This window comes from Saimiri boliviensis, chromosome 1 (assembly GCF_048565385.1).
Source record: "Saimiri boliviensis isolate mSaiBol1 chromosome 1, mSaiBol1.pri, whole genome shotgun sequence".
Classification (NCBI taxonomy): Eukaryota; Metazoa; Chordata; class Mammalia; order Primates; family Cebidae; genus Saimiri; species Saimiri boliviensis.
Genome location: NC_133449.1, coordinates 38,765,276 through 38,789,849, shown reverse-complemented (window position 1 = coordinate 38,789,849; position 24,574 = coordinate 38,765,276). Strand labels below are relative to the sequence as shown.

Sequence of the window (24,574 nt, the reverse complement as noted above, 5' to 3'; positions counted from 1 at the left end):
AGACTGAGGCAGAAGAATCACTTGAACCCGGGAGGCAGAGTTTGCAGTGAGCCTGCAACCTCCAGCCTGGGCAAAAGAGCAAGACTTCGTCTCAATAAATAAATAAATAAATAAAATCTCACTGGATTTCCCCCTCACTGGCCTGGGAGGGTGCACAGTGTCAGCTGCCCCAGCCGGCCTCCTGATCCCCCTAATCACTGTCTACCTGGAGATCTGTCATGGAGCTCTCCTTGCCTCGAGGAGGTTGGGTGCTGCTCTCCCTTCACACCTCCCGCTCTCTGCTTGGGTTTACAGCTGTGTTACCCTTTCCTTCAATGCCTGTAACCCAGCTGATACACATCAGGGACTGTAAACAAGGCCTTCCAAAAGGCCCAGAGGCAACAAAAGGAAAGGAGCACAAAGGGCAGCATGCATCTAGAGAATCTCATTTACAGAGCTCAGGTCATGCTCTCCATGCTCTGTGAACTGCATCCTATCCACCTCTGCATGGTGGGCTCCACTGTAGCACCCACCATTAGGCCAGCTCTCTCCTTCAAGGGTGGTGCCCAGAGAGCCAGGCCAAAAGAAAGACAGGAGTGCTTTTCAAGTTCTGGTTTGCTTTCAGAAGACACACCTGAATCCTAGACATTTTACCATATCAGAAAATAAATGTTACAGAAAAAGTCTTTTCATTCATTGTGGTTTCCTTAAGACTAATGTTTAAAGTTGATAATAAAGAGGTTTTTGTTTGTTTTTCTTTGCTGTTCTGCCAATATCCTAGCTATTAAAAATTTGAGGCCAGATGGGTGGCCCATGCCTATAATCCCAGCATTTCGGGAGACTGAGGCAGGTGGATCACCTGAGGTCAGGAGTTCAAGACCCACCTGGCCAACATGGTGAAACTCTGCCTTTACCAAAATACAAAAATTAGCTGGATATGGTGGCCCACACCTGTATTCCCGGCTACTTGGGAGGCTGAGGCACAAGAATCACTTGAATCCGGGAGGCGGCAGTTGCCGTGAGCTGAGATTGCATCATGCACTCCAGCCTGGGCAACAGAATGAAACGGTGTCTCAAAAGAAAATGTGTTTTTTTGAGATGGATACAATGTGGTCTCCTGAAATTATTGCATGGTAGCTGATGGGCATCTACCTTTTAAACATTGACTAGATACTCAGATTAAGTGTACTGAAATAAATAATAGTATATCCACGGGAATCCTAGAATAAGTAATAGAACCTAATTTTCAGGTATCAGAGAATCACAATTTTTGGAAAGGTAACCCTACTTACTTTTTAAATTGATGTTTTTTGACGTCTTTGTACCGTAATTATCCACTTGTCTTATCATCTTTAAATCAAACTGTACGAATAGAAATTGTTTTGAATTTACTTTCTTATTTTTGTCTTCTTCTGCTATTAGAATCAACTGTTGCCTCTCATACCAGGAAGCCACATCTCCCCCACACCTGATGGAAGAAAACAAGTCCTCCAGTTAAAATTTGATCATCTTCCAAACATTTAGGAAAATGTTCTTTCAAGTGCAGAGTAATTTAATATGTACACATTTGGTAAAAGTGAGATAGGAATTCTTAGTGTTTCAAATGCAAATGAGCCATATGAAAATTAAGATGCCTTCTAGAATTGTTTTGCTCTGTTCATTGCTGATTCCTTTCCCCTTGCTTTTTACATGCCAATGTTATCTTTTAGAATATTTTCTTTAAATGTTATAAAGCCTAAAACTGCACATATGGAGGAGATATTTTCAATTTCATCAGAGCAGCCCCTCCTGAGTCTGTCTATATGGAGAATTTGTGAGATTATACTTTGATTTATGAAAAAGATTTACATGTGTCATCTTGCTTTAGCTGACCACATAATATCTTAAAGCAATATCCAATAGCCTGCCTCACTGTTTGTGTAAGAAATGACATATGTTCCTGCATTGTAATTCATACTTACTGTAACCAGGTCTATTGAGTAATGCTGGTATCTTATTCTTTGTTTTTATATTGGTTTGGAAAGAGAACCTTGAAAGGTCATTCAGCTTTATCTCTAGATTCCAGAGCAGGCTCTACTTTGTCTCATGAGGCATTGATGATTCTATTTTTAAAGGTAGCTAGAGAAAATTACGAATTCCAATACATAGCAAACAGTGAACCAATGACAAGGAATCGTCATCCTCATCAGTAACGCTCTCGGATAATTGGCTGACATCCTTTGTTATATCACCATTCCTTATTCTTTTCTCCTCCTGGCTAAATCATCTCAGGACCCAAACCAATCCTCCTGGGTGTGTTATCTAAATAGCTCATTGCCAGTACTCTCTTGCATACATTTGCATCCATAGCCTCTATGAAATTGTGCAGCCTAAAATTAGTGGGTGCATCATAATCAGGTTGGTTTGTAAACACGAGAGAAGGAAGATTATCTTTCAGTTAATATCACTTTATATCTCTTACGAAACAACAAAGCTAAGCAAACCCCTCAATAGCTGAGCTGAATTTACTATGGGATATTTTCCCAACTAAACTTGACATATGTATATACACATATATTTGTAAATATATACTTAAAATTATGAATTTTGCAGCACCATAGTAGGTGCCTTTTATCCTGGATATCAAAAATAACGCAGAATATTAGAAAGTACGTTTAGTTTGCTAACAAGGAACTCATATAAAATAACAGCATAGGGCTATCACTGCTAGGCAAAAAGGCACAATCAGTGATATTCTTATCAGGAAAAATTAAGAGTATTTTATTAACTCATTTCTGCTCCCGTGTCTGGCATACGTACCTGAATGTTGTCAAATTTTGCAAATACACATTATTCCAGAAATTTTCTGTGTCCGGCACTAAGAGTTAAGGATATATTATAATTGAAGAAACATTATAACATCTTACCTTTATTTCTGAAAGTCTTCTGCACTTAGAAACGTAATCTCCCAGAGAATCTCATTCAGTTATGTAGAAGCATCCATTTAATAAGGAATTATGACATCTAAACAATAGTTTCTTGTTCACAGGAAGGATTTTTTTTTTTTTTTTTTTTTTTTGACAGGTTCTTGCTGTCACCCAGGCTGGAGTGCAGTGGCACAATCACAGTTCACTGCAACCTCCACCTCCTTAGCTCAAGCGATCCACCCACCTCAGCCTGTGGCTTGGACTATAGTGGAAGCCACCACACCTGACTAATTTTAAATTTTTTTTTTTTTTTTTAGAGACAAGGTCTTCTTATGTTGCCCAGGCTGATCTCTAACTCCTGAGCCCAAGTGATCCTCTCACCTCTCGGCCTCCCAAAGTGCTGGGATTACAGGCATGAGCCACCACGCCTAGCCAGGAAGGACTTTTTAAGTGAGCTGATCTGATCTGGCCATTTTACATTTTTAGTGTAAATATAAGCTGTTAAGGACTTCTTATTTTCATCCTGTTATCAAGAATGTGCCTTTTCAGATTTGTGTGTTTCTTGCCTTATTTTTTCTTTTCGAGACACTGTCTCACTCTGTCACCAAGGCTGGAATGGCACAATCATGACTCACTGCACCCTCGACCTCCCAGCTCAAACAATCCTCCTGCCTCAGCCTCTCAAGTAATTGGGACTACATGCCACCATGCCCAGCTAATTTTTTGTAGAGGAAAGGTCTTGCTACTTTTCCCAGGCTGATCTCAAACTCCTGGGCTCAAGCAATCTCCCTGTTTTGGCCTCCCAAGTCACCACATCCAGCCAGTTTCCTTCATTTTTAATAGGATGATACCACGGTTGCAAAAGAAATGAGAAATGAAAGATAAAAGGCAACTTTGCTGAACGATGTATTTTTAGCTTTCATAATGTTTTTCATTTAAGCCTTCTTGTTACCAAACCACTCATACTGCTCTAGCTCTCCTAAATATATATATATCTATATGTTATGTATCTGTATAGATAGTATATTTATGCATATACATATATATACACACATACAAGATATGATATACACATGCAGAAAACAAGACAGCATTCCATTGCCCATTTTGCTTGTAATTGTGTTTCAAATACCAATGAAGTTTTTGGCAGGGATGGTAGGGTGACTATTTTCCCTTATTTTTGCTTACATTAAAAAATTAATTCAGGCCGGGTACGGTGGCTCAAGCCTGTAATCCCAGCACTTTGGGAGGCTGAGGCGGGTGGATCACGAGGTCGAGAGATTGAGACCTTCCTGGTCAACATGGTGAAACCCCGTCTCTACTAAAAACACAAAAAATTAGCCGGGCATGGTGGCATGTGCCTGTAATCCCAGCTACTCAGGAGGCTGAGGCAGGAGAATTGCTTGAACCCAGGAGGCAGAGGTTGCGGTGAGCCAAGACTGTGCCATTGCACTCCAGCCTGGGTAATAAGAGCGAAACTCCATCTCAAAAAAAAAAAAAAAAATTAATTCAAACTAGCATTTCTCTTTTTCATTTTTTTTTTTCCTCCGACAAATCCATCACTTAGGTGTCACTGGGTAAGGGACAGGAGAGAGCATCTAATGCTTAGAAAAATGCTCTGATACAGTCATAGTACTGTGAAGAAAAATAAACAGACTGGGCACAGTGGCTCATGACTGTAATACTAGCACTTTGGGAGGCCGGGGCGGGCAGATCACTTTTTTCCTTCTAAATTAGGTGTCTCACTTGAGGTCAGGAGTTCTAGCTGAGCCAACATGGTGAAACCTTGTCTCTACTAAAAATACAAAAATTAGCCTGGCATGGTGGTGGGCTCCTGTAATCCCAGCTACTCTGGAGGCTGAGGCAGGTGAATTAACTTGAACCCTGGAGGTGGAGGTTGTAGTGAGCTGAGATTACACCACTACACTCCAGCCTGGGCAACAGAGTGAGACTGTCTCAAAAGAAAAGAAAAGAAAAATTAGCTTCTGGTGCTATAAGCCTGTTTAATTGTCCCTAGGTGCCCCAAGCCACATCATAGCATTGCTGCTGCCTGCGTTGCCCAGGATCCCAAGTCTCAAGCTGTAACTCCTTCCTGTTTCAAGTACATATCTCTCACCTCTGTACTGCACAGATTCTCCCACACCTGTCAGCCTGTGCACAACAGTTGCCCTTCAACATCTACTTCCCAAATCGTGTAATGTCTTTCATAAGGCTTATCTTTAGCAAAAAATCTTGTCCCAGACTCTTCACCGAAACCCACTTGATCCCGTAATCATGTGTTTCTGTCAGGTTCTTGTGCAGTTTCTGGATCACCTGGGTTCTGTCTCATTTATGCAAACTTTCCAGCCTTTTAACTTATTTATGTAGCTCCCAGCATTTTGGGAGGCTGAGGCGGGCGGATCATGAGGTCAAGAGATCGAAACCGTCCTGGCCAACATAGTGAAACCCAGTGTCTACTAAAAATACAAAAATTAGCTGGGTGTGGTGACACACACCTGTAGTCCCAGCTACACAGGGGGCTGAGGCAGGAGAATTGCTGGAAGCCAGGAGGCGGAGGTTGCAGCAAGCCGAGATTGCGCCATTGCACTCCAGCCTGGCGCCTGGAGAAAGAGCAAAACACTGTCTCAAATGAAAAAAAAAAAAAAAGAAAGAAAAAATTAACAACTTCATTCTTGTTTTAGTAGAAGACTAAAGGTCTTTAAGAGTAGTAATTAGGGCCAGGCATAATGGTGCATGCCTGTAATCTTAGCACTTTGGGAGGCCAAGGCAGGTGGATTACTTGAGCCCAAGAGTTTGAGACAAGCCTGGGCAACATGTCAAAACTGTGATCTCTCCCAAACAAACAAACAAAAAATACAAAAGTTATCGAGGAGTGGTGGCATGGGCCTGTATTCTCAGCTACTTGGGAAGGTGAAGGGGGAGGATTCCTTGAGCCCCTGAAGTCAGCCATGGTTGTGCCACTGCACTTCCACCTGGGTGACAGGTTTGCTTGAACCTGGGAGGTGGAGGTTGCAGTGAAGTGAGATCATGCCACTGCACTTCAGCCTGGGCAGCAGAGTGAGACTCTGTCTCTAAAAATAAAATAAAATTATAAGAGTGGTCATTAGAGAATATAAATAGATCATTTGGTCTGAAGTTTGGACAGCTAGGTTCTAGGCCTAAACTGCAACTCTCTGTGAATCCTTGGCATAGAATTCAACTTTTCTATGACTTCTGTAATTTTACTGTTTTCTCATTTGTAAAATAAGAGAGTAGTGAGGCTAGATAATTGCTAAGTCTCCCTTTCAACTCTAAACTTCTGTAATTCTTTATCGCACATAGTGTTTTTATCCTGTTTGTATGTCCCACTGCAGGAGGCTTTCTAGAGAGTATTTTTCATTACCAACACCAAGATAAAACATTTGTGTTTATGATCTAGCCAGGAGTTATCTTCCTCTCTCTCACCTCTCTTTTGCTTGCTTGCTTGCTTGCTTTCACACTCAACACAAACACACACACAACTACACCCTACTAGTTCCATCGGGTCAATAGTAGTTTACAGGCAACCATCTAACACAGGTGAAATTTTCTAAATGAAAGTGGGTTTTGAAGCTAAGTATCACTAGATTTTAATGAGTATAAATAAAATAGGCGTGTTTTTAAAATGTAGAGTAATATGTAATCATTCTTTGATGTTTTCATCCCCCTCTACTTAGCTTGGAAATGATGCATATATTGTGAAATACTAAAATATTCATCAAGGCAAAGAACATTTAATCAAGTTTTAACTTCAGGAACACTTTTAGTAGTTTTGGTAAATGATAATTAAATTTTACAGATATATCTGAATTGTATACATTTTATATTTCAAAAGCAAGGACTCAGGATCTCTTTTTTTTTTTTTTTTTTTTTTTGAGATGGACTTTCAATGGCATGATCTTGGCTCACTACAACCTCTGCCTCCCGGGTTCAAGTGATTCTCCTGCCTCAGCCTCCTAAGTAGCTGAGATTACAGACGTAAGCCACCATGCCTAGCTAATTTTGTATTTTTAATAGAGATGGGATTTCACCATGTTGACCAGGCTGGTCTCGAACTCCTGACCTTGTGGGTGGTCCACCTGCCTCAGCCTCCCAAAGTGCTGTGATTACCCACATGAGCCACTCTACCCGACCTGGCTCAGTCAACTTTTAATTTACCCCATAATTTGCTCAAGCTGAGAATTTTGGTATTCCTACCCAACAGGTGTATAGATGATTTGTATTTTTAAAGTTAAAATTTTTCTTTCTATTATGAACACTACTGATTGACCACGTGTCTAAATATTGTCATATTGAAGATTCTGTGTGTCCACTTATGATTTTAGAACATATTTGTGTAGAAGCAGGTATATTTCAAATCACTTGAAATTGTAGCTATATGTTAATTAACATTGAAAATTAGCCAAATCGTAATTTAAACTACTAGAAACAATTCACTAAAAGCAATTTTAGTTTTATTATGTTAAATATATTATGGTTTTTAAAAATTAGCTTAAGATACTTTGAAAACCTACATATGGGATTAAATATTTTGGCGACTTTATATTTGTATATATAACAATATAAATGAATTTTTGATGAATATTTTAGTATTTCACAATATATGCATCATTTCCAAGCTAAGTAGAGGGGGATGAAAACATCAAAGAATGATTACATATTACTCTACATTTTAAAAACACGCCTATTTTATTTATACTCATTAAAATCTAGTGATACTTAGCTTCAAAACCCACTTTCATTTAGAAAATTTCACCTGTGTTAGATGGTTGCCTGTAAACTTGAATATGTTCTTTAGGTTATTTTAATAAAAGTTAGAAATATTTCTGTCTAATTTCTATCAACTCAGCTATTCATTCATTTTCGAATACTTTGTATTTAAATGATAAAAATTGTCATCTTCATATGTAAATTTCATAACTTGTTATTTAATTTCCTACTGGTTGGAATATCTTAACAGCCGGCATGGCAAACTTTTTTTGTGTGTGCCTTGGGTTGGAAATTTTTACAAATGGAAAAACTAACAAAATATTTTCCAGTCTAACTAACTAGATGCTTATCCCTGAGAAAATCTTTACAACTTGACTTTGAGGCTGTAAAATTTTTTTCCTTTCGATTTATCAAAATATTTATCTGATCCCTTATAATACTGAAGCTTCAGGATATGAAATTTTCTTGCATCTTCATTTTCAGGCTATCACAGTAATTTCTGTTGTGGGTTTTAAAAGATGAAAAGGGCTGAAGACCAAACTCAGACTTAGGATCAAAAGAGAGAAAAACAACTATAAAATAATGAATGAGGTCACTATTTAAATATGCTCCAATTCTTTCATTTTCTTTTGAACTAATCTTTCTGCTTTTATTACTTTTAATGGTGCCAGTGGTAAAAAGAGAATAGTAGATTGTTCCCATTGATGACTGCAACCATTTCCCCCAGCCCAGATGCCTTTTGCAATGATATTTTGCCATTCTTTTATCAAAAGGTGAAGTCGCCCTCCTCTGTCCCCACCTTGGGTCCAAGCTGGCCTTGGGATTTCCTGAGGCTCACAGAATGCAGCAGAGGTGATGCTGTGCCATTTCTGGACCTAGCCCTTGAAAGGCCTGGCAGCTTCTGTTTCCTCTCTCTGGGGAAGCTGGCTACCACTCTGCAAAAGAGCTTAGGCTGTACTACCAAGTTACCACATGGAGAGAGAGAGAGAGAGACCACTGGAGAAGCACTAAAGGGCCAGATCCATGAGTGAGGCCTTCCTGGACCTTCCAACTCTGTGCAGCAACCCGCCTAATATAGCCAAACAAGGGTCCCCAGCCAGCACCAAGTGGAATAGGTTAACTGCTCAGCTGAGCCTAGTCAACCCATAGAATTGTGAGAAATAATAAATCATTGTTTTAAGACACTAAATTTTGGGATGATTTGTTATGCAGCAATATATAACTGAAATAGAGTATATTTTTAGATTGCATACCATTATAATTGAAAGCATGTTCCCAAATAATATGCACAGTTAAAATAAGGCATAAGATCTGATGTTATTTAACCTGGAACTCTAAGTACATTCTAGGGAATCTGTCCGCACCACCTACCCAGTCAAGGCTGCTATACTTCCAAGGGTCTTATAAAACATGTATAAGCACTCTATAGGGGAAATCTAAAGCAGTGTATTAAAGAAATGGTCCAAAGATTGTATTTTACCAAATATATGAACACATGCTAGAAATTTGCTCAAGTTTTCACAGTGGCCTAAAAGGAAACTTCCAGTTTTTTTCTTTTTTGAAAAAACAGGAGTCTCATTATGTTGTCCAGACTGGCCTCAAACTCCTGGGCTCAAGTGATCCTCCTGCCTTAGCCTCCCAAGTAGCTGGGCATGGCTTATTTATTTATTTATTTATTGGTAGAGACAGGGGTTGTCACTATGTTGCCCAGGCCAGTTGAACTTCTGGCCTCAAGCTCTCCTCCTTCCTTATCCTCCCAAAGTGCTGGGGTTACAGGAGAGAGCCACCATGAGAGGCCTCATAGAATTTTTTTTAATGCAGTAGTTGCCATGTTTCCTCCCAAAGAAGCATGAAACCTCATCTTACCCAATTGCTTGTATCTTCCATTTGGTGGCTTTTAAATTCCTAATGTGGAAAGGCTCTTATCTTACAGCAAAAAAAATATGTCAGGTTATTCTCTTTACACCAATTTAGCTCATTGACACTCTTTGAAAACGTTTGCTTATTGCTTAGCAAACACTATCACCTGGAGAAAATCAGCCTCGATGGATACTCAGCCACCAGAAGGAAACAGCCTAATGAGTTTAACCTGAAAGACGTAAGACCTCACCAGAAAACTTAAAACACCAACAGGAACATCATGAAATAAATCTGACCATGACTCCAGAAGACTCCTGAGGGATTGGAATGATCAGAGATAGTAGAGTTGGCTGGGGTGGTATCACCAAGTTTTGAAGAAAAAACATTTTTGGTTTGCAAATACACAAAACAAATTTAATATTGTGTCTATTAGACAGTCATTGTGTTTCTTATAGTGATTAGCTATAAGAAACAACTAGGGAAAGGATAGGAGATCTGGGTTAGAAACGCAAATCTTTCTCTTTTTAATTTTTTTTTATTTTTATTTTGAGACAGGATCTCGCTCTGTCACCAGGCTAGAGTACAGTGGCATGATCTTGGCTCAGTGCAACCTCCACCTCCTGGGCTCAAGCCATCCTTTCACCTCAGCTAATTTTTGTGTTTTTAGTAGAGACAGGGTTTCACCATGTTTCCCAGGCTGGTCTTGAACTCCTGAGGTCAAGCTATCTGCCCACTTTGGCTTCTCAAAGTGCTGGGATTACAGGCGTGAGCTACAGCATTCAGCCCAGATCGTGCCATTATACTCCAGCTTGGATGACAGAGTGAGACTCTGTCTCCAAAAAAAAAGCCGGGTGTGGTGGTGCCCCCCTGTAATCCCAGCTATTCAGGAGGCTGAGGCAGAATTGCTTGAACCCAGGAGGTGGAGCCTGCAGTGAGCCAAGATCATACAACTGCACTCCAGCCTGGGCAACAGAGCAAGACTCTGTCTCAAAAATTAATTAATTAAAGATTATTAGTCATGAATTGACTTCAAAGCATTCATTAGAAGTCCTATCTTCAATTTCCAAATGTAAGCCAGGGCTGCTACTGCCCCAAACTCCTGAGAGCCCTACTGGGTTCACACCCTGAAAGCTCACAGTACTTCCCACCTACAACAAAGAATCTCTTCTTTCCCTAAGGCGAACCAGCTTGCTTTTCCCTTCTTGTTGAGCCCTTTTTTACTTGAACTTGAGCAGGATCATAACTAAATCTGTACTATTGACCGGCTGGCCTAAAAGAGATAAAAATCCCTTTCTCATTCTGCTTTAAATATTTAACATTTAAAACTTAGAATGTAATTAGAAGTTAGTTTCAAAGCAATCCCACTGAGAAGGTTAGAGAGATTAAGTACCAGTTTTAAAGGGCTAGCTTTCCCAAGAGCTGTTTGTCATCAGTATGCTCAGAAAATGGATGTGGGGCTGGGGTGGTGGGACTGTTGGATGACCAGAGGGCAACATGAAGGCATTGGAGCTTTCCTTAGGGGTTGGGAGTGGAGGGCACCACAAGAGAGAAACAGAGAAGTTAGAAATTTGCCTATAGCAAACATGTCCGCTTTGGAAATTTACCTATGCAGACCTTGGCCGTCATTTCTTCCAAAGAAATCCATCAAAGCAGTATAGGAAAGCGGAAAACGCCTTGGCTGGGATCTAGAGCTACCTCTGCTACTAATCCCATGGCATTGGGTGTGTCCTCTCCTGTCACTGGCCCCTCAGTCTGTAATAAGGGGTATCGAGCTAGATCAGATGATTTTAAGGATCCTTCCAGCTAAGACACTCTGTGAAATGACATAACAGGCCGAGGGTGATGGCTCACGCCTGTAATCCCAGCACTTTAGAATGCCAAGGCAGGTGGATCACTTGAGGACAGGAGTTCGAGACCAGCCTGGCCAACATGGTGAAACCCCATCTCTACAAAAAATACAAAAATTAGCCGGGTGTGGTGGCCAGTGTCTGTAATATTAGCTACTCAGCAGGCTGAGGTGGGAGAATCATTTGAGTCCAGGAGGCAGAGGTTGCAGGGAGCCATGATCTCGCCACTGCACTCCAGCCTGAACGACAGAGTGAGACTCTGTCTCAAAAAAAATAAAATAAATAATGTAATTAAATAAATAAAATGGCACAACAAATGGCTGCCATCCATCTACTGTCCTGCTCCTGTGTCTCCATCCACCCTCCTTTTCTCAGGTCTGTTGCAGATTGAATTGAGAGGTGAGCACAGAGAGAGGGCCTGGCTATTGATTGTACTCTATCCGCTTCACAAGGAAGAAACTATGTAGTCCCGCATCTTTCCACCATCCTGATCTCCTCTGGGATCTCCATTCTTCATCTTGTCTGCTGTGGAGAGCTACTAGCTCCACAGTGGCAAATGGATCCTGAGGGTGCAGCTGCTTTGCAAAAGCCCGGCTTTTATTTTTAAAACAAGCCAATGATATATAAGAGGTAGATGTTCTGTTATTCAACACTGGGCTTGGTTTTGCTTTGTTGTTGCCGCTGTCCAGTCTTGCCTTAGTAAGCACTTCAGCTCTTTGTTGCCTTAGATGATGGCATGTCATAAATAGAGGAGCTGGAGGCCACTCTGAAGAGGAAGAAGGCCGTTCTTACCTAGTAAGTGCCCAACAGGCCTTTTGATCAATAACATTGACAAAGAAGAATGTGCATGGTGGGGCAGAATAGCTATTAAACACAAGTGAAACCGAAACTTCAATTTTCAAATTGCAAAATTCCTAAGGATTAAAGTAAATCCTTGGCCAGGGTCCTAAGAAGGCTCCATCTAGCAACACTGCCAGGAGATTTTCCAGCACTCTCAGTGTGTAAAAGTCCCAGAACATTATTTGCAGTATTCTGAATTTTATCTGAACTTGCTATCACTTACCTTATCTTGAACAAACTTAGTGGTGTTTTTGTTTTTGTTTTGTTTTTGTTTTCTGGTTGTCAGAACTTCTAAACCCTTAGAACAATAATGACCAATGCAGTTTAGTATTTTAGGGAATTTGACAGCATCAAAGCTAGGAAGAAACATTAAATAACTGGAGAAATCAAGCCAGGCGCGGTGGCTCAAGCCTGTAATCCCAGCACTTTGGGAGGCTGAGGCGGGTGGATCACGAGGTCAAGAGATCGAGACCATCCTGGTCAACATGGTGAAACCCCGTCTCTACTAAAAATACTAAAAATTAGCTGGGCATGGTGGCACGTGCCTGTAATCCCAGCTACTCAGGAGGCTGAGGCAGGAGAATTGCCTGAACCCAGGAGGCGGAGGTTGCGGTGAGCCGAGATCGCACCATTGCACTCCAGCCTGGGTATCGAGCGAAACTCCGTCTCAAAAAAAAATAAATAAAATAACTGGAGAAATCTCAAACTTAATGTAGTAAAAAGGAAAGAAATATTTTAAGTCAATATTCTAAATATAAAGCAGCTATCATATATTGAAATACAATCATTAATACATAATAGAGCTAAATTATGGCTTTTTCAACTCATTTTAATTTTACCCATTTATGCAAGTATCATAGTTACATATGTGTACTATTTTTGCTTTTTAATTAAGAAGTAAAAATGATGCATAATGTACACAAATGTTGTTTTGAAATAATATACATTATGGAATGGCTAAATTGAGCTAATTAGCATATGTGTTACCTCACATACTTAACTGTGTGTGGTAAGAACACTTACAGTCTATTCTCTTAGCAATTTTTATAAATTCAATACATCATTATTAACCAGAATCACAATTTAACTAGAGTCAACATGTTGTGCAACAGATCTCCTGAACTCATTTCTCCTAACTGAAATTTTGTATCCTTTGACCAACATCTCCTCAACATATATGTACTATTACTTCTTTTCTGATGGCCTTTAAGTTCTTCTCACATTAACTGGTCCAAGAGAGCTAAAGTGCATGAAGCCTTAATCAGATGCCAGGCGTTGTACTGGATGCTTTATGTATTTTCTCTCCCGTACTTTCCCAGACAACATAGGAAGTAGGTTTTGATATCCACATTTTACAAATCTTAGGTTCAGAGAGGTAGCCAGAAAGTGGCAAAGCCAGCTTTTAAAATTTCAGAAAATTTTCACCAAATTTTTACCTTATTTTTGCGTTTGAAGTTGGTAAGCATTGACTGCCAAAAGCTAAGTCCCTTGCATGGGCCATTTTCAATTTCCCATCAACTTTTACATCTTGATAACTTGTGATTTCTCTAATGCCAACCTTAGTTAAAACAACTATGTCAGAACACTGTGTCCGTAGCATGACTAGCTCCAAACTATAACAAAAGTATCTCTTTTGGGGAGATGGGTGAGGAGACTCACTCTGTCACCCAGGCTGGAGTGCGTTGATGTCATCTCAGTTCACTGCAACCTCCGCCTCCCAAGTTCAAGCAAATCTCCTGCCTCAGCCTCCCAAGTAGCTGGGATTACAGGTGTGCGCCACCATGCCTGGCTAATTTTTGTATTTTTAGTAGAGACATGGTTTCACCATGTTGGCCAGGCTGGTTTCGAACTCCTGACCTCAAGTGATCTGCCCACCTCAGCCTCCCAATGTGCTGGGATTACAGGCGTGAGCCACTGCACCCAGCCCAAAATGATCTCTGTCTGTGGACATCTCATCATACTTGTAAATAAAATTATCTGCATATTTTTCTGCATATGCAAGGCCTGACTCTAACCAAAGTGACAGTGTTAAAATTATCATGAAATATATGAATGCTACATAAAAAGAGAATTTAAGCCGGGCGCGGTGGCTCAAGCCTGTAATCCCAGCACTTTGGGAGGCCGAGGCGGGTGGATCACGAGGTCGAGAGATCGAGACCATCCTGGTCAACATGGTGAAACCCCGTCTCTACTAAAAATACAAAAAAATCAGCTGGGCATGGTGGCGCGTGCCTGTAATCCCAGCTACTCAGGAGGCTGAGACAGGAGAATTGCCTGAACCCAGGAGGCGGAGGTTGCGGTGAGCCGAGATTGCGCCATTGCACTCCAGCCTGGGTAACAAGAGTGAAACTCCGTCTCAAAAAAAAAAAAAAAAAAAAAAAAAAAGAGAATTTAAATCAGGGAGTCCTTAGTGGGATCACACCAAAATTCTGATTTTACAGATTAGGAAACCAAGACCTTGAAAAAATTAAAAGACCAAAAGAAATGTTAAACATAGATTACATAGGTTGTCAAAACCATATTTGTTATTTAATTATTTATGTCTCTTTACCTTATGTAACGGTGAATTTGAGACCTCTTTTATGTACAATAATTATAAAATAAAATAGAAAAACAATTTTAAAAAGCAAGGATGATGAAATTGTTTAAAAAATAAATAGTGGTGATAGTTGCACAATCTGTGACTTAAAAAAACACTGAATTGCATATTTGGAAAGGGTGGATTTTATGACATGTCAATTAAATTTCAATGAAACTTTCTTTAAAGCACCACTATATTCATTTTTTATAAAATAGAATAGATGATAAAACCAGGTAACGATGCTGGGCGCAGTGGCTCACGCCTATAATCCTAGCACTTTGGGAGGCTGAGGTGGTCAGGTCACCTGAGGTCAGGAGTTCGGGACCAGCCTGGCCAACATGGCGAAACTCCATTCTACTAAAAATACAAAAATTGGCAGAGTGCAGTGGCTCATACCTGTAATCCCAGCACTTTAGGAGGCCAAGGCAGGCAGATCACCTGAGGTCAAGAGTTCGAGTCCAGCCTAGCCAACTTGATGAAACCCCATCTGTACTGAAAATACAAAATGTAGTGGGGCTTTGTGGTACATGACTGTAATTCCAGGTACCCGGGAGGCTGAGGCAGGAGAATTGCTTGAATCCAGGAGGCGGAGGTTGCAGTGAGCTGAGATTGCGCCACTGCATTCCAGCCTGGTTGACAGAGCAAGACTCCATCCTAAAAAACAAAACAAAAAAAAACCTAAAAAACAGGAAATTATGACTTCACTCTTTTCAAGTCTATCTTAGAATATCACCAGTGAATTGGCCCCCACTAGATTATTAGCTTACTGAATCAAGAACATTAACCTATTGCCTCCATTTCTCTATGGTAGAGTTTTAGGCCAAATTTTAAAGTTCCTATTGGGGGTTGAGAAATTATTTCCAAATAAGACTCTGGAATGTATTTCCAAAGAGAATACATTTTTCTCATGAGAAAATCTTTGAGTAAATTAGAAACCATAAACTTTAGGGTCTTGTTGATTTCAATTAGGAAACAAAGTTCAATCTGTTGTTCTTTATGTACACAAGCATGCATTTCAAGCAAAATGCTTTAAGATGAGTACACACAAACTGATCTAGGAATTCCCCTTCTTCAAATTTATCATAGAATGTAATGAACTCAGAAAAAGATTTGAGAACAAAGATCTTCATCACAGAATTATCATGATTTATAATAATGAAAACGTGGAAATAAACCTGAAAGTCCAAAAACAGGAGAATTTTATGGTGTAGTAGAATATGGTGAAGACCTTTTAAAAATGGGGTTTTAGGCGAGGCACAGTGGCTCACGCCTGTTATCCCAGCACTTTGGGAGCCCAAAGCAGGCGCATCACCTGAGGTCAAGGCCAGCCTAACCAGCATGAAGAAACCCCATCTCTACTAAAAATACAAAATTAGCCAGGCATGGTGGCACATACCTGTAATCCCAGCTACTCAGGAGGCTGAGGCAGGAGAATCACTTTTTTTTTTTTTTTTTTTTTTTTGAGACGGAGTTTCACTCTTGTTACATAGGCTGAAGTGCAATGGCACGATCTCGGCTCACCGCAACCTCCGCCTCTTGGGCTCAGGCAATTCTCCTGCCTCAGCCTCCTGAGTAGCTGGGATTACAGGCACGTGCCACCATGCCCAGCTAATTTTTTGTATTTTTAGTAGAGACGGGGTTTCACCATGTTGACCAGGATGGTCTCGATCTCTTGACCTTGTGATCCACCCGCCTTGGCCTCCCAAAGTGCTGGGATTACAGGCTTGAGCCACCGCACCTGGCAGGAGAATCACTTTAACCCAAGAGGCAGAGGCTGTGGTGAGCTGAGATCATGCCATTGCACTCCAGCCTGGGCAACAAGAGCAAAACTCCGTCTCAAAAAAAAAAAAAATGGGGTTTTAAAAATCTGCATTATTTTTCAGATTACAGCGATAATAGCAATATACAAAAATTGCAACAACAAAAAAAATTAAACCTCCGAATACTTCCCCACAATCTGCACCTCCCCCAACCCTTTTTTTAAAGACAGAGTCTTGCTCTGTCGCTCAGCCTGCACACTGCAACCTCCACCTCCCAGGTTCAAGCGATTCTCATTGCCTCAGCCTCCCAGGCAGCTGGGATTACAGGTACCCATCACCATCCTCGGCTAATTTTTGTATTTTTAGTAGAGACAGGGTTTTGCCACAATGGCCAGGCTGGTCTCGAACTTCTGGCCTCAAGTGATCTGCCTACCTCAGCCTCCCAAAGTGCTGGGATTACTGGAGTGAGCCTCTGTGCCTGGCTACAATCCCCCTTTCTGAAGAGACAACCAAAATTAAGTGCTTGGTGAATATTTTATATGATCATCCTATAATACTGCTTTGCAGTTTGCTTTTATATTTCCCAAATTTTCTATGGTTGGCCTGTTAAAAATAGTACTGGCTTTGCTCCATCTAAAAATAATACAGGGTTTTTTTGGTAGACAAACTGGAAAATATAGATAACCCCAAATAAAACATAGGAAGTCACTTATGATCTCCCTATCCTGAGGTAATAACTATTGCCATTTAGATAATACTGTGTGTTTTCTATTTCTCAGAAATAAAATTATACTGGCCATAATTTTTGTAACTGCCCTTTGTCATTTAAATGTATTGTGGGGCCAGGCACAGTGGCTCAAGCCTGTAATCCCAGCACTTTGGGAGGCCGAGGCGGGTAGATCACGAGGTCAAGAGATCGAGACCATCCTGGTCAACATGGTGAAACCCCATCTCTACCAAAAATACAAAAAATTAGCTGGGCATGGTGGCACGTGCCTGTAATCCCAGCTACTCAGGAGGCTGAGGCAGGAGAATTGCCTGAACCCAGGAGGCGGAGGTTGTGGTGAGCCGAGATCGCGCCATTGCACTCCAACCTGGGTAACAAGAGTGACACTCCGTCTCAAAAAAAAAAAACAAGTATTGTGAACAGTTTTTAAATATTATTAAATGCTCTTCTACAAAATAATTATTTGGCCAGAGAGTACTATAATTCATATATAGGCATTCAGTTTTTGTTACCAGTGTTTGCTTTCATAATTGATGCATGAATATTTGTATAGATAAATCTTTGTGCACGTATACTGTATAACATCTGGAGGCCAGGTGCAGTGGCTCGCACCTGTAATCCCAGCACTATGGGAGGCTGAGCCGGGGGGATCACTTGAGGTCAGGAGTTTGAGACCAGTTTGACCAACATGACAAAATCCCATGCACTAAAAACACAAAAATTAGCCCAGCATGGTGGCTGGCGCCAGTAATCCCTGCTACTTGGGAGGCTGAGGAAGGAGAATCACTTGAACCTGGGAGGTGAAGTTTGCAGTGTCCAGCCTGAGTGACAGAGCAAGACTCTGTCTTTTAAAAAAAGTTGTGGAGGAGGCGGAGATTGCAGTGAGCTGAGATCACACTGCTGTACTCCAGCCTTGGCGGACAAAGCAAGATTCCATCTCAAAAGAAAAAAAAAAAAATCATCTGGATAAATAGCTAGAAATGGAATTGCTGAGTCAGGTATTCTGCAACATTTTAATGCTTATGATACTTATTGTCAAGATACTTCAGAAAAAGATTTAGTAGTTTTCTTCCCAGCAGTGGTATGAGACAGTGGTCATTTTCCATGCTTTCAGCAGTGCCAGATGTTGTTAATCTGGGGACTCACTTTTATTATTTTTTCTCTTATTTAAAAAATGATAAAGATTTGTTATAGAAACTTAGTGTGTACAAAGAAAATAAAATAAAAATCACTAATGATATCATCAATCATTGATTTTCTGTTTCTCTGTAGGTACTTAAATGCACATGTACATTTGTATTTTTTAATTTACTAAAATTAAATCATGGGAGTAATAAATAACACCTAATCGTGCCTGTAATCCCAGCACTTTAGCAGGCTGAGCAGGTAGATCACTTGAGACCAGGAGTTTGAGACCAACCTGGGCAACATAGTGAAACCCCATCTCTACTAAAAATACAAAAGTGAGCTTGGCTTTGTGGCACACACTTGTAATCCCAGCTCCTCGGGAGGCTGAGACATGAGAATTGCTTGAACCTAGGAGGTGGAGGTTGCAGTCAGCCGAGGTCATGCCACTGCATTCCAGTCTGGGCAACACAGCAAGACCCTGTTCCCCCCTCAAAAAGAAAAAAAACACGCAAAACAAATGCACACACACACAAACACCTGATATACATACTAATATTACCTTGTGTAATACGTTATGCTATTGGTTTAAAGTAAGTTAGCTCCTTGAATTTTTATACCCCTATATAATAATACTATTGTTAGTAGTTATGTTTCCGTTTTTTTACAAAAAGAAAAACTGAGTGAAAAATTAAGAAACTGACCCTAGGTAATATAGCTGATATGTGGCAGAGCTGAAATTAATCTAGTTTCAGAGCCCCTGTTCTTACATCCAATAGCAGCTTCTCACCTGGGATGGTCAGTTTACTACAACTATAAGTCATGACCTGACTCCTTTTACTTAAACAAGAGGATTTATTACTTTTAACTAAAAGGATGCCTCTATATAAAAATTACTGAATAAATAAATAAACTGGGAGGTAGGGAGCAATCCTTCTTACAGAAGAATTCCAAGTACTGTTATGTAGATATTACTCCCTCCAAAGGGTGGAGCTTAGCTCGCCTTCCCCTTGAATATGGGTTGGACTTAGTGACTCTCTCCCAAAGAACAGGGTATGGAAAGGGAAAAAAAAAAAAAAAAAAAAACTGGGGACTTTGCAAAGGAGAAACCTGGCAGATCCCACCGGAATCATGTGACCCGGTGAACATCACCAGTATGAATCATGTTGATGTCATGTATCCCGGATCTGGTGTGATGAGGAGGGCACCGTACCATTGGCATTCTTAGCACAATCCATAACCCTGGTACAATCATGAGAAATTAACATTAAACAAACTTAAGTTGAGGAACAGTCTACAAAATACCTGACTGGTACTCCTCACAAGTATCAAGGTCAAGGGTAACCAAGAAACTATCACAGATCAGAGGAAGCGGAGGAGACACCAGGATGAAGTGCACTGTGAGGTCCTGGATTGGATACTAGAACAGGAAAAGGGCATTTGTGGAAAAGCTGGTGACATCCAAATGAAGTCTGGAGTTTAATGGACCAGCATTGGTTTCTGTACCATAGTTTCATACGGTGTTAACTTTACGCAAAACCAGATGAGGCATGGAAAGGAATTACCAATGTTATCTTTGCAACTTTTCTGTAAATCTAGAATTATTCAAAAATAAAGGTGTGTTTTAAAAAAGGATGCTAGGTCAAGTGTGGTGGCTCACACCTGTAATTCCGGAACTTTGGAAGGCTGAAGCAGGAGGATTGCTTGAGCCCAAAGAGTTCAAGACCAGCCCGGGCAACACAGCAAGACGCCATCACTATTTTATTAAAACAAAAAGAAAAAAACACACACAAATATAGGACTCCTGTTTCTATATGAACACCACTTGTGGGTAGCAGAGGTAAGGTTCCAGCTGTGGCAGGCGTCTCAGACTGTCAGAACCTAAACCAGACCCCTCTCTTCTTCCTTTTTGGTTTTTGTTTGTTTTGATGGAGTCTCACTCTGTCGCCCAGGCTGGAGTGCCATAGCGTGATCTCAGCTCACTGCAACCTCCGCCTTCTGGATTCGAGTAATTCTCCTGCCTCATCCTTCCAAGGAGCTGGGATTACAGGTGCCTGCCACCATGCCGGGCTAATTTTTGTATTTTTCATAGAGACGGGGTTTCACCATGTTGGCCAGGCTGTTCTCAAACTCCTGACGTCAGTGATCCACTGGCCTCAGCCTCCCAAAGTGCAGGGATTACAGGCACCCAGCCCCTCTCTCTTGTCATTATTTCCTGGTGAGGGGCCATCATCCAGCCAGAGTGAGGTCTATAGGGAAAACTCAGGTACGTAGGGCCAACTGATCTCTAGGGCCTGATCCCAGGGACTAAGAGGCGTTTTTTTGCAAGGGTTCGTTTTATAGTTTCTGCAGAAGTGACAGACCTCTGATATTGATTAGTCCATACATGCCTCTGATACATTTCTAACTCTAAATATTAGCAAGCAAAGGAGGAGATGGTACAGCCCATTCTTTGGTTCACTTCAAGCATGGAAAAGAAAAGTATGTTAGGATCACCAAGTACTCAGAGAACATCAAAACCCTGTGTGTTATCTTTTGCTGGACTATATACCCGATATTTCCTTAGATCATGAACCAGAACTGTTTCCCTGGCTACAAGGACCAACTCACTAAGACAAAGAGCACAAAGAATGTATCATTCCAGGAATACGTAATGTCAAATGCCAAACTTTTGTATGAATATGTATATATGTGTGTCCTAACCATTGGAAAGAGACTTCTTATAGATTTAGAGACTAGTATAGCTCTCAACCACTTTGTAATCTGCTGCTTTACTTTTTTCACTTAATAAATTATGAACATCTGTCCATGTTATTAAATGTTCTTCTACAAATCTTCCATAGATATGATGATCACAAAAGGACTAGATAAATTAAGGGGCACATATCAAGTTCTGTGGTTGTTTAAAAGAATGAAATAGATCTCCATTTGCTCATATAGAACAGTCTCCAAAAATTAAGTGTAAAGAGCCAAGGGGCCAGGAGCAGTGGCTCATGTCTATAATCTTCCATTTTGGGAAGCGGAGGCCAAAGGATCATTTGAGCCCAGAAGTTCAAAACCAGCCTGGGCAATAGTGAGACCCTGTCTCTACAAAAAAGGAAAAAATTATCCAAGTGTGGTGGTGCACACCAGCTACTCAAGAGGCTGAGGTGGGAGGATTGCTTAAACCCAGGAAGTCAAGACTGTAGTGAGCTGTGATCATGCCACTGCACTCTGGCCTGGGTGATGGAGTGAGATCCTGTCTCAACAACAACAACAACAACAAAAAAGCCAAGAGCAGAGCAATAGGTATAATATGCTATCATAACTGGGCGCAGTGGCTCACGCCTGAAATCCCAGCACTCTGGGAGGCCAAGGCAGGCAGATCACGAGGTCAGGAGATTGAGACCATCCTGGCTAACACAGTGAAACCTCCTCTCTACTAAAAATACAAAAAATAAGCCGAATGTGGTGGCACACACCTGCAATCCCAGCTACTCAGGAGGCTAATACAGGAGAATCGCTTGACCCTGGGAGGTTGAGGTTGCAGTGAGCTGAGGTCATGCCACTGCACTCCAGCGTGGACAACAGAGCAAGACCCTGTCTCAAAAAACTAAAACTAAAACTAAAAATAAAAATAAAAATAAAAATGCTATCATATACATGAAAGAAAATATAGATATTCACTTTAACCTGGGAGGTAAAGGTTGCAATGAGCCCAGATCATGCTGCTGCACTCAAGCTTGGGCGAGCGACAGAGTGAGACTTCATCTCAGAAAAAAACAAAAACAAAAAAGAGAAAATATAGATATGACATAGCAGGAGAGAATGTCTCCGAATGGATTAGATTGAAAGGGAAACATTTTAGTTGTCTTCAAGGAGGAAACTCAGTGAGTGAAGGATAGGGATGGAAAAAAGTTTACTTTTTTAACTGAATAGCCTTTGTATCTTAAAATTTTGTATGATATTCATGCATTACTTATTTTAAAGGAATAATTTTTTAAAATTTCAATGTCATAGTTAATGCCTGCCTCATATTTGCATTAGGCTGTTTCTTTCTTTCTTTTAGAGATGGGGTCTTGCTATGTTGCCCAGGCTGGTCTTGAACTCCTCAGCTCAAGCAATCCTGCCTTGGCCTCCCAAAGTTCTGGATTACAGGTGTGAGCCTGGCCTGCATTAGGCTGTTTCTGAGGATCACTATTATAGATAAGGCTATATGCCATCTCTTAGTAGCTAAATCTTTGCCTACATTAATGCTAATTTCCTTCAAATAAATTACTGCAAATAAAATTGCTGAGTCAAAAGGTGGGAATATTTTTAGAATTTTTGGTATGTTTTGCTAAATTCTCCAGGAAAATTGAACTCATACTGACACCATCATATTTCCCTATATCTTTCACTGGTGGTAAAGAGGTTTTTTTCCCCTTCTCATTTTAGTAGGATAAAAATATAATGGAATTTTTTGTTTGTCTGTTTCAGGAGGAGAACATGGATGGTAAGCTTTCCAAGTCCTTGCATATATATCTTCATAGTTTTGTCCATTACAGTTACTTTTATTTTCATTGTTTTAGAGTCAGGGTCCATCTATGTTGCCCAGGCAAGTCACAGACTCCTGGGCTTATGCCATTGTCCCACTCAGCCTCCACATAGCTAGGACAACAGGTGTGCGGCAGAACATTATACATTTTAAAGTTTGAGATAATTTTGTTTGACAACTTTGAAGACAGACCATCTATTATCTTCTAATATCCAGCACTGCTGATGTAGAGTCTGACATTACCTGACGTGGGTCGCTTTGTAAGTTACTAGGTTTCTTTCTTCCTTTCTCGAAGCTTTTATTTTATTTATTTATTTATTTATTTATTTTTAAGACACAGTCTTACTGTGTCACCGAGGTTGGAATGCAGTGGTGCAATTTCAGATCACTGCAACCTTTGCCTTCTAGGCTTCAGTGATTCTGCCTCAGGCTCCCAAGTAGATGGGACTGCAGGCCCCAGCCATCACACCTGGCTAATTTTTTTGTGTGTTTTTAGTAGGGATGGGTTTTCACCATGTTGGCCGGGCTAGTCAGGTGTGAGCCACCACACCCAGCCTGGAAGTTTTTAGAGTTTGGACTTCATAGTTGGATTTTGCTAGATTATGCTGCTTTGCAACCTCAAAATCTTGTAGTTTACAATAACAAGTATTTATCTCCTGCTCATGTTACAGGTCAGAGGCTGTGTTTCCCTGCTGCAGCTCTGCTCCAGGCTGCATTGAGAAGTGATTTCACATGTCTTCTCATTCAGGGACCCAGCCAGAGGACCAGCTCGTATGGTAAATATGCCCTTCTCATGGCAGACGGCACGGGAAACCCACAAAACCCTTAAAATGTTCTGTTCAGGAGTGGTGTGTGTCACATCTGGTCACAGTTCATTTTCCAAGGCAAATTAATGGGCCAAGTTCAAGTCTAGGTCGCCTACCTGGAGCATGTGAACTAGCCTTCTTAGAGTTCTGAACTTTCCCTAGGAAGTATCCAGCCATGAATTCAGCTCCTTTATTTTCACAAAAATTCTATCCAAATAAAGCATTTTGTGAGTAGTAGTCTTTACTAAGGAATGGAAGAAAATATGAAAGCAGAGGCAGGGTATTTATAGCAGTGGCATAAAAAAAAATTTTAAATTGGAGTTTTGACATTCATGGGTATAAAATAAAAGTTTTTTGACTCCCTGACCACAGAGGGTCTTTGGCTCCCTCTTCCCCCCATGTCATAATCACATCTTACTGTCCTAACTCTCCTCTTCGTCCTCATCTCACTCCTCTTCACCTCACGCTCCAGTTCTTGGAATTTTGGGATTGATATTCTGGAACTTGAGCAGGAAGTGGGTGATCTGACGGAGGAAGATTAAACACGGCTGTTTCAGTTATCTCTGGCTGCATAACAAACTACCCCAAAACACAGTGGCTGAAAACAACAGCCATTTGATTATCTCTCACAGTTCTGTGGGTTAGCTGGAGCTGAGCGAGATGATTATTTCTGCTGGTTTCATTTGCGGCCTCACGTGCTGCTGCCGTCAGATAGCAGTGGGGCTGAAATGTCAAGATGGCCTCCCCCATGTGTCTGGAGAAGCTGGGGCACTGAGGCACCCAGGCCTCTCTCTCTACCCCCTATAATCTCAGGGCCTTTCTCTCTCCTGTGGTTGCTCCATGTGGTCCCTCTAGCAGGGTAGCAGGACTGTTCCGTGTTTGCTCAGAGCTCCAAAACG

The 24,574-nt window shown here is 40.9% G+C and overlaps 1 protein-coding gene across 3 annotated transcripts in view; it reads left to right on the top strand.

The window, feature by feature from the left end:
• The window catches only part of CDKL4 (cyclin dependent kinase like 4), a 92,145-nt gene extending 67,858 nt beyond the window's left edge, over nucleotides 1–24,287 (top strand). For 2 of the 3 annotated variants that reach the window (XM_003926789.4, XM_074396153.1), the window contains exon 10: nucleotides 1,402–8,896. In XM_003926789.4, coding sequence (XP_003926838.2) covers nucleotides 1,402–1,503 — 102 coding nt within the window. In that variant the 3' untranslated portion in view covers nucleotides 1,504–8,896. Of the gene's footprint in view, nucleotides 1–1,401; nucleotides 8,897–23,540 lie in introns of those variants that run through there. The other variant, XM_039480323.2, reaches the window with a different exon arrangement.
• Nucleotides 24,288–24,574: the final 287 nt, after the last annotated feature.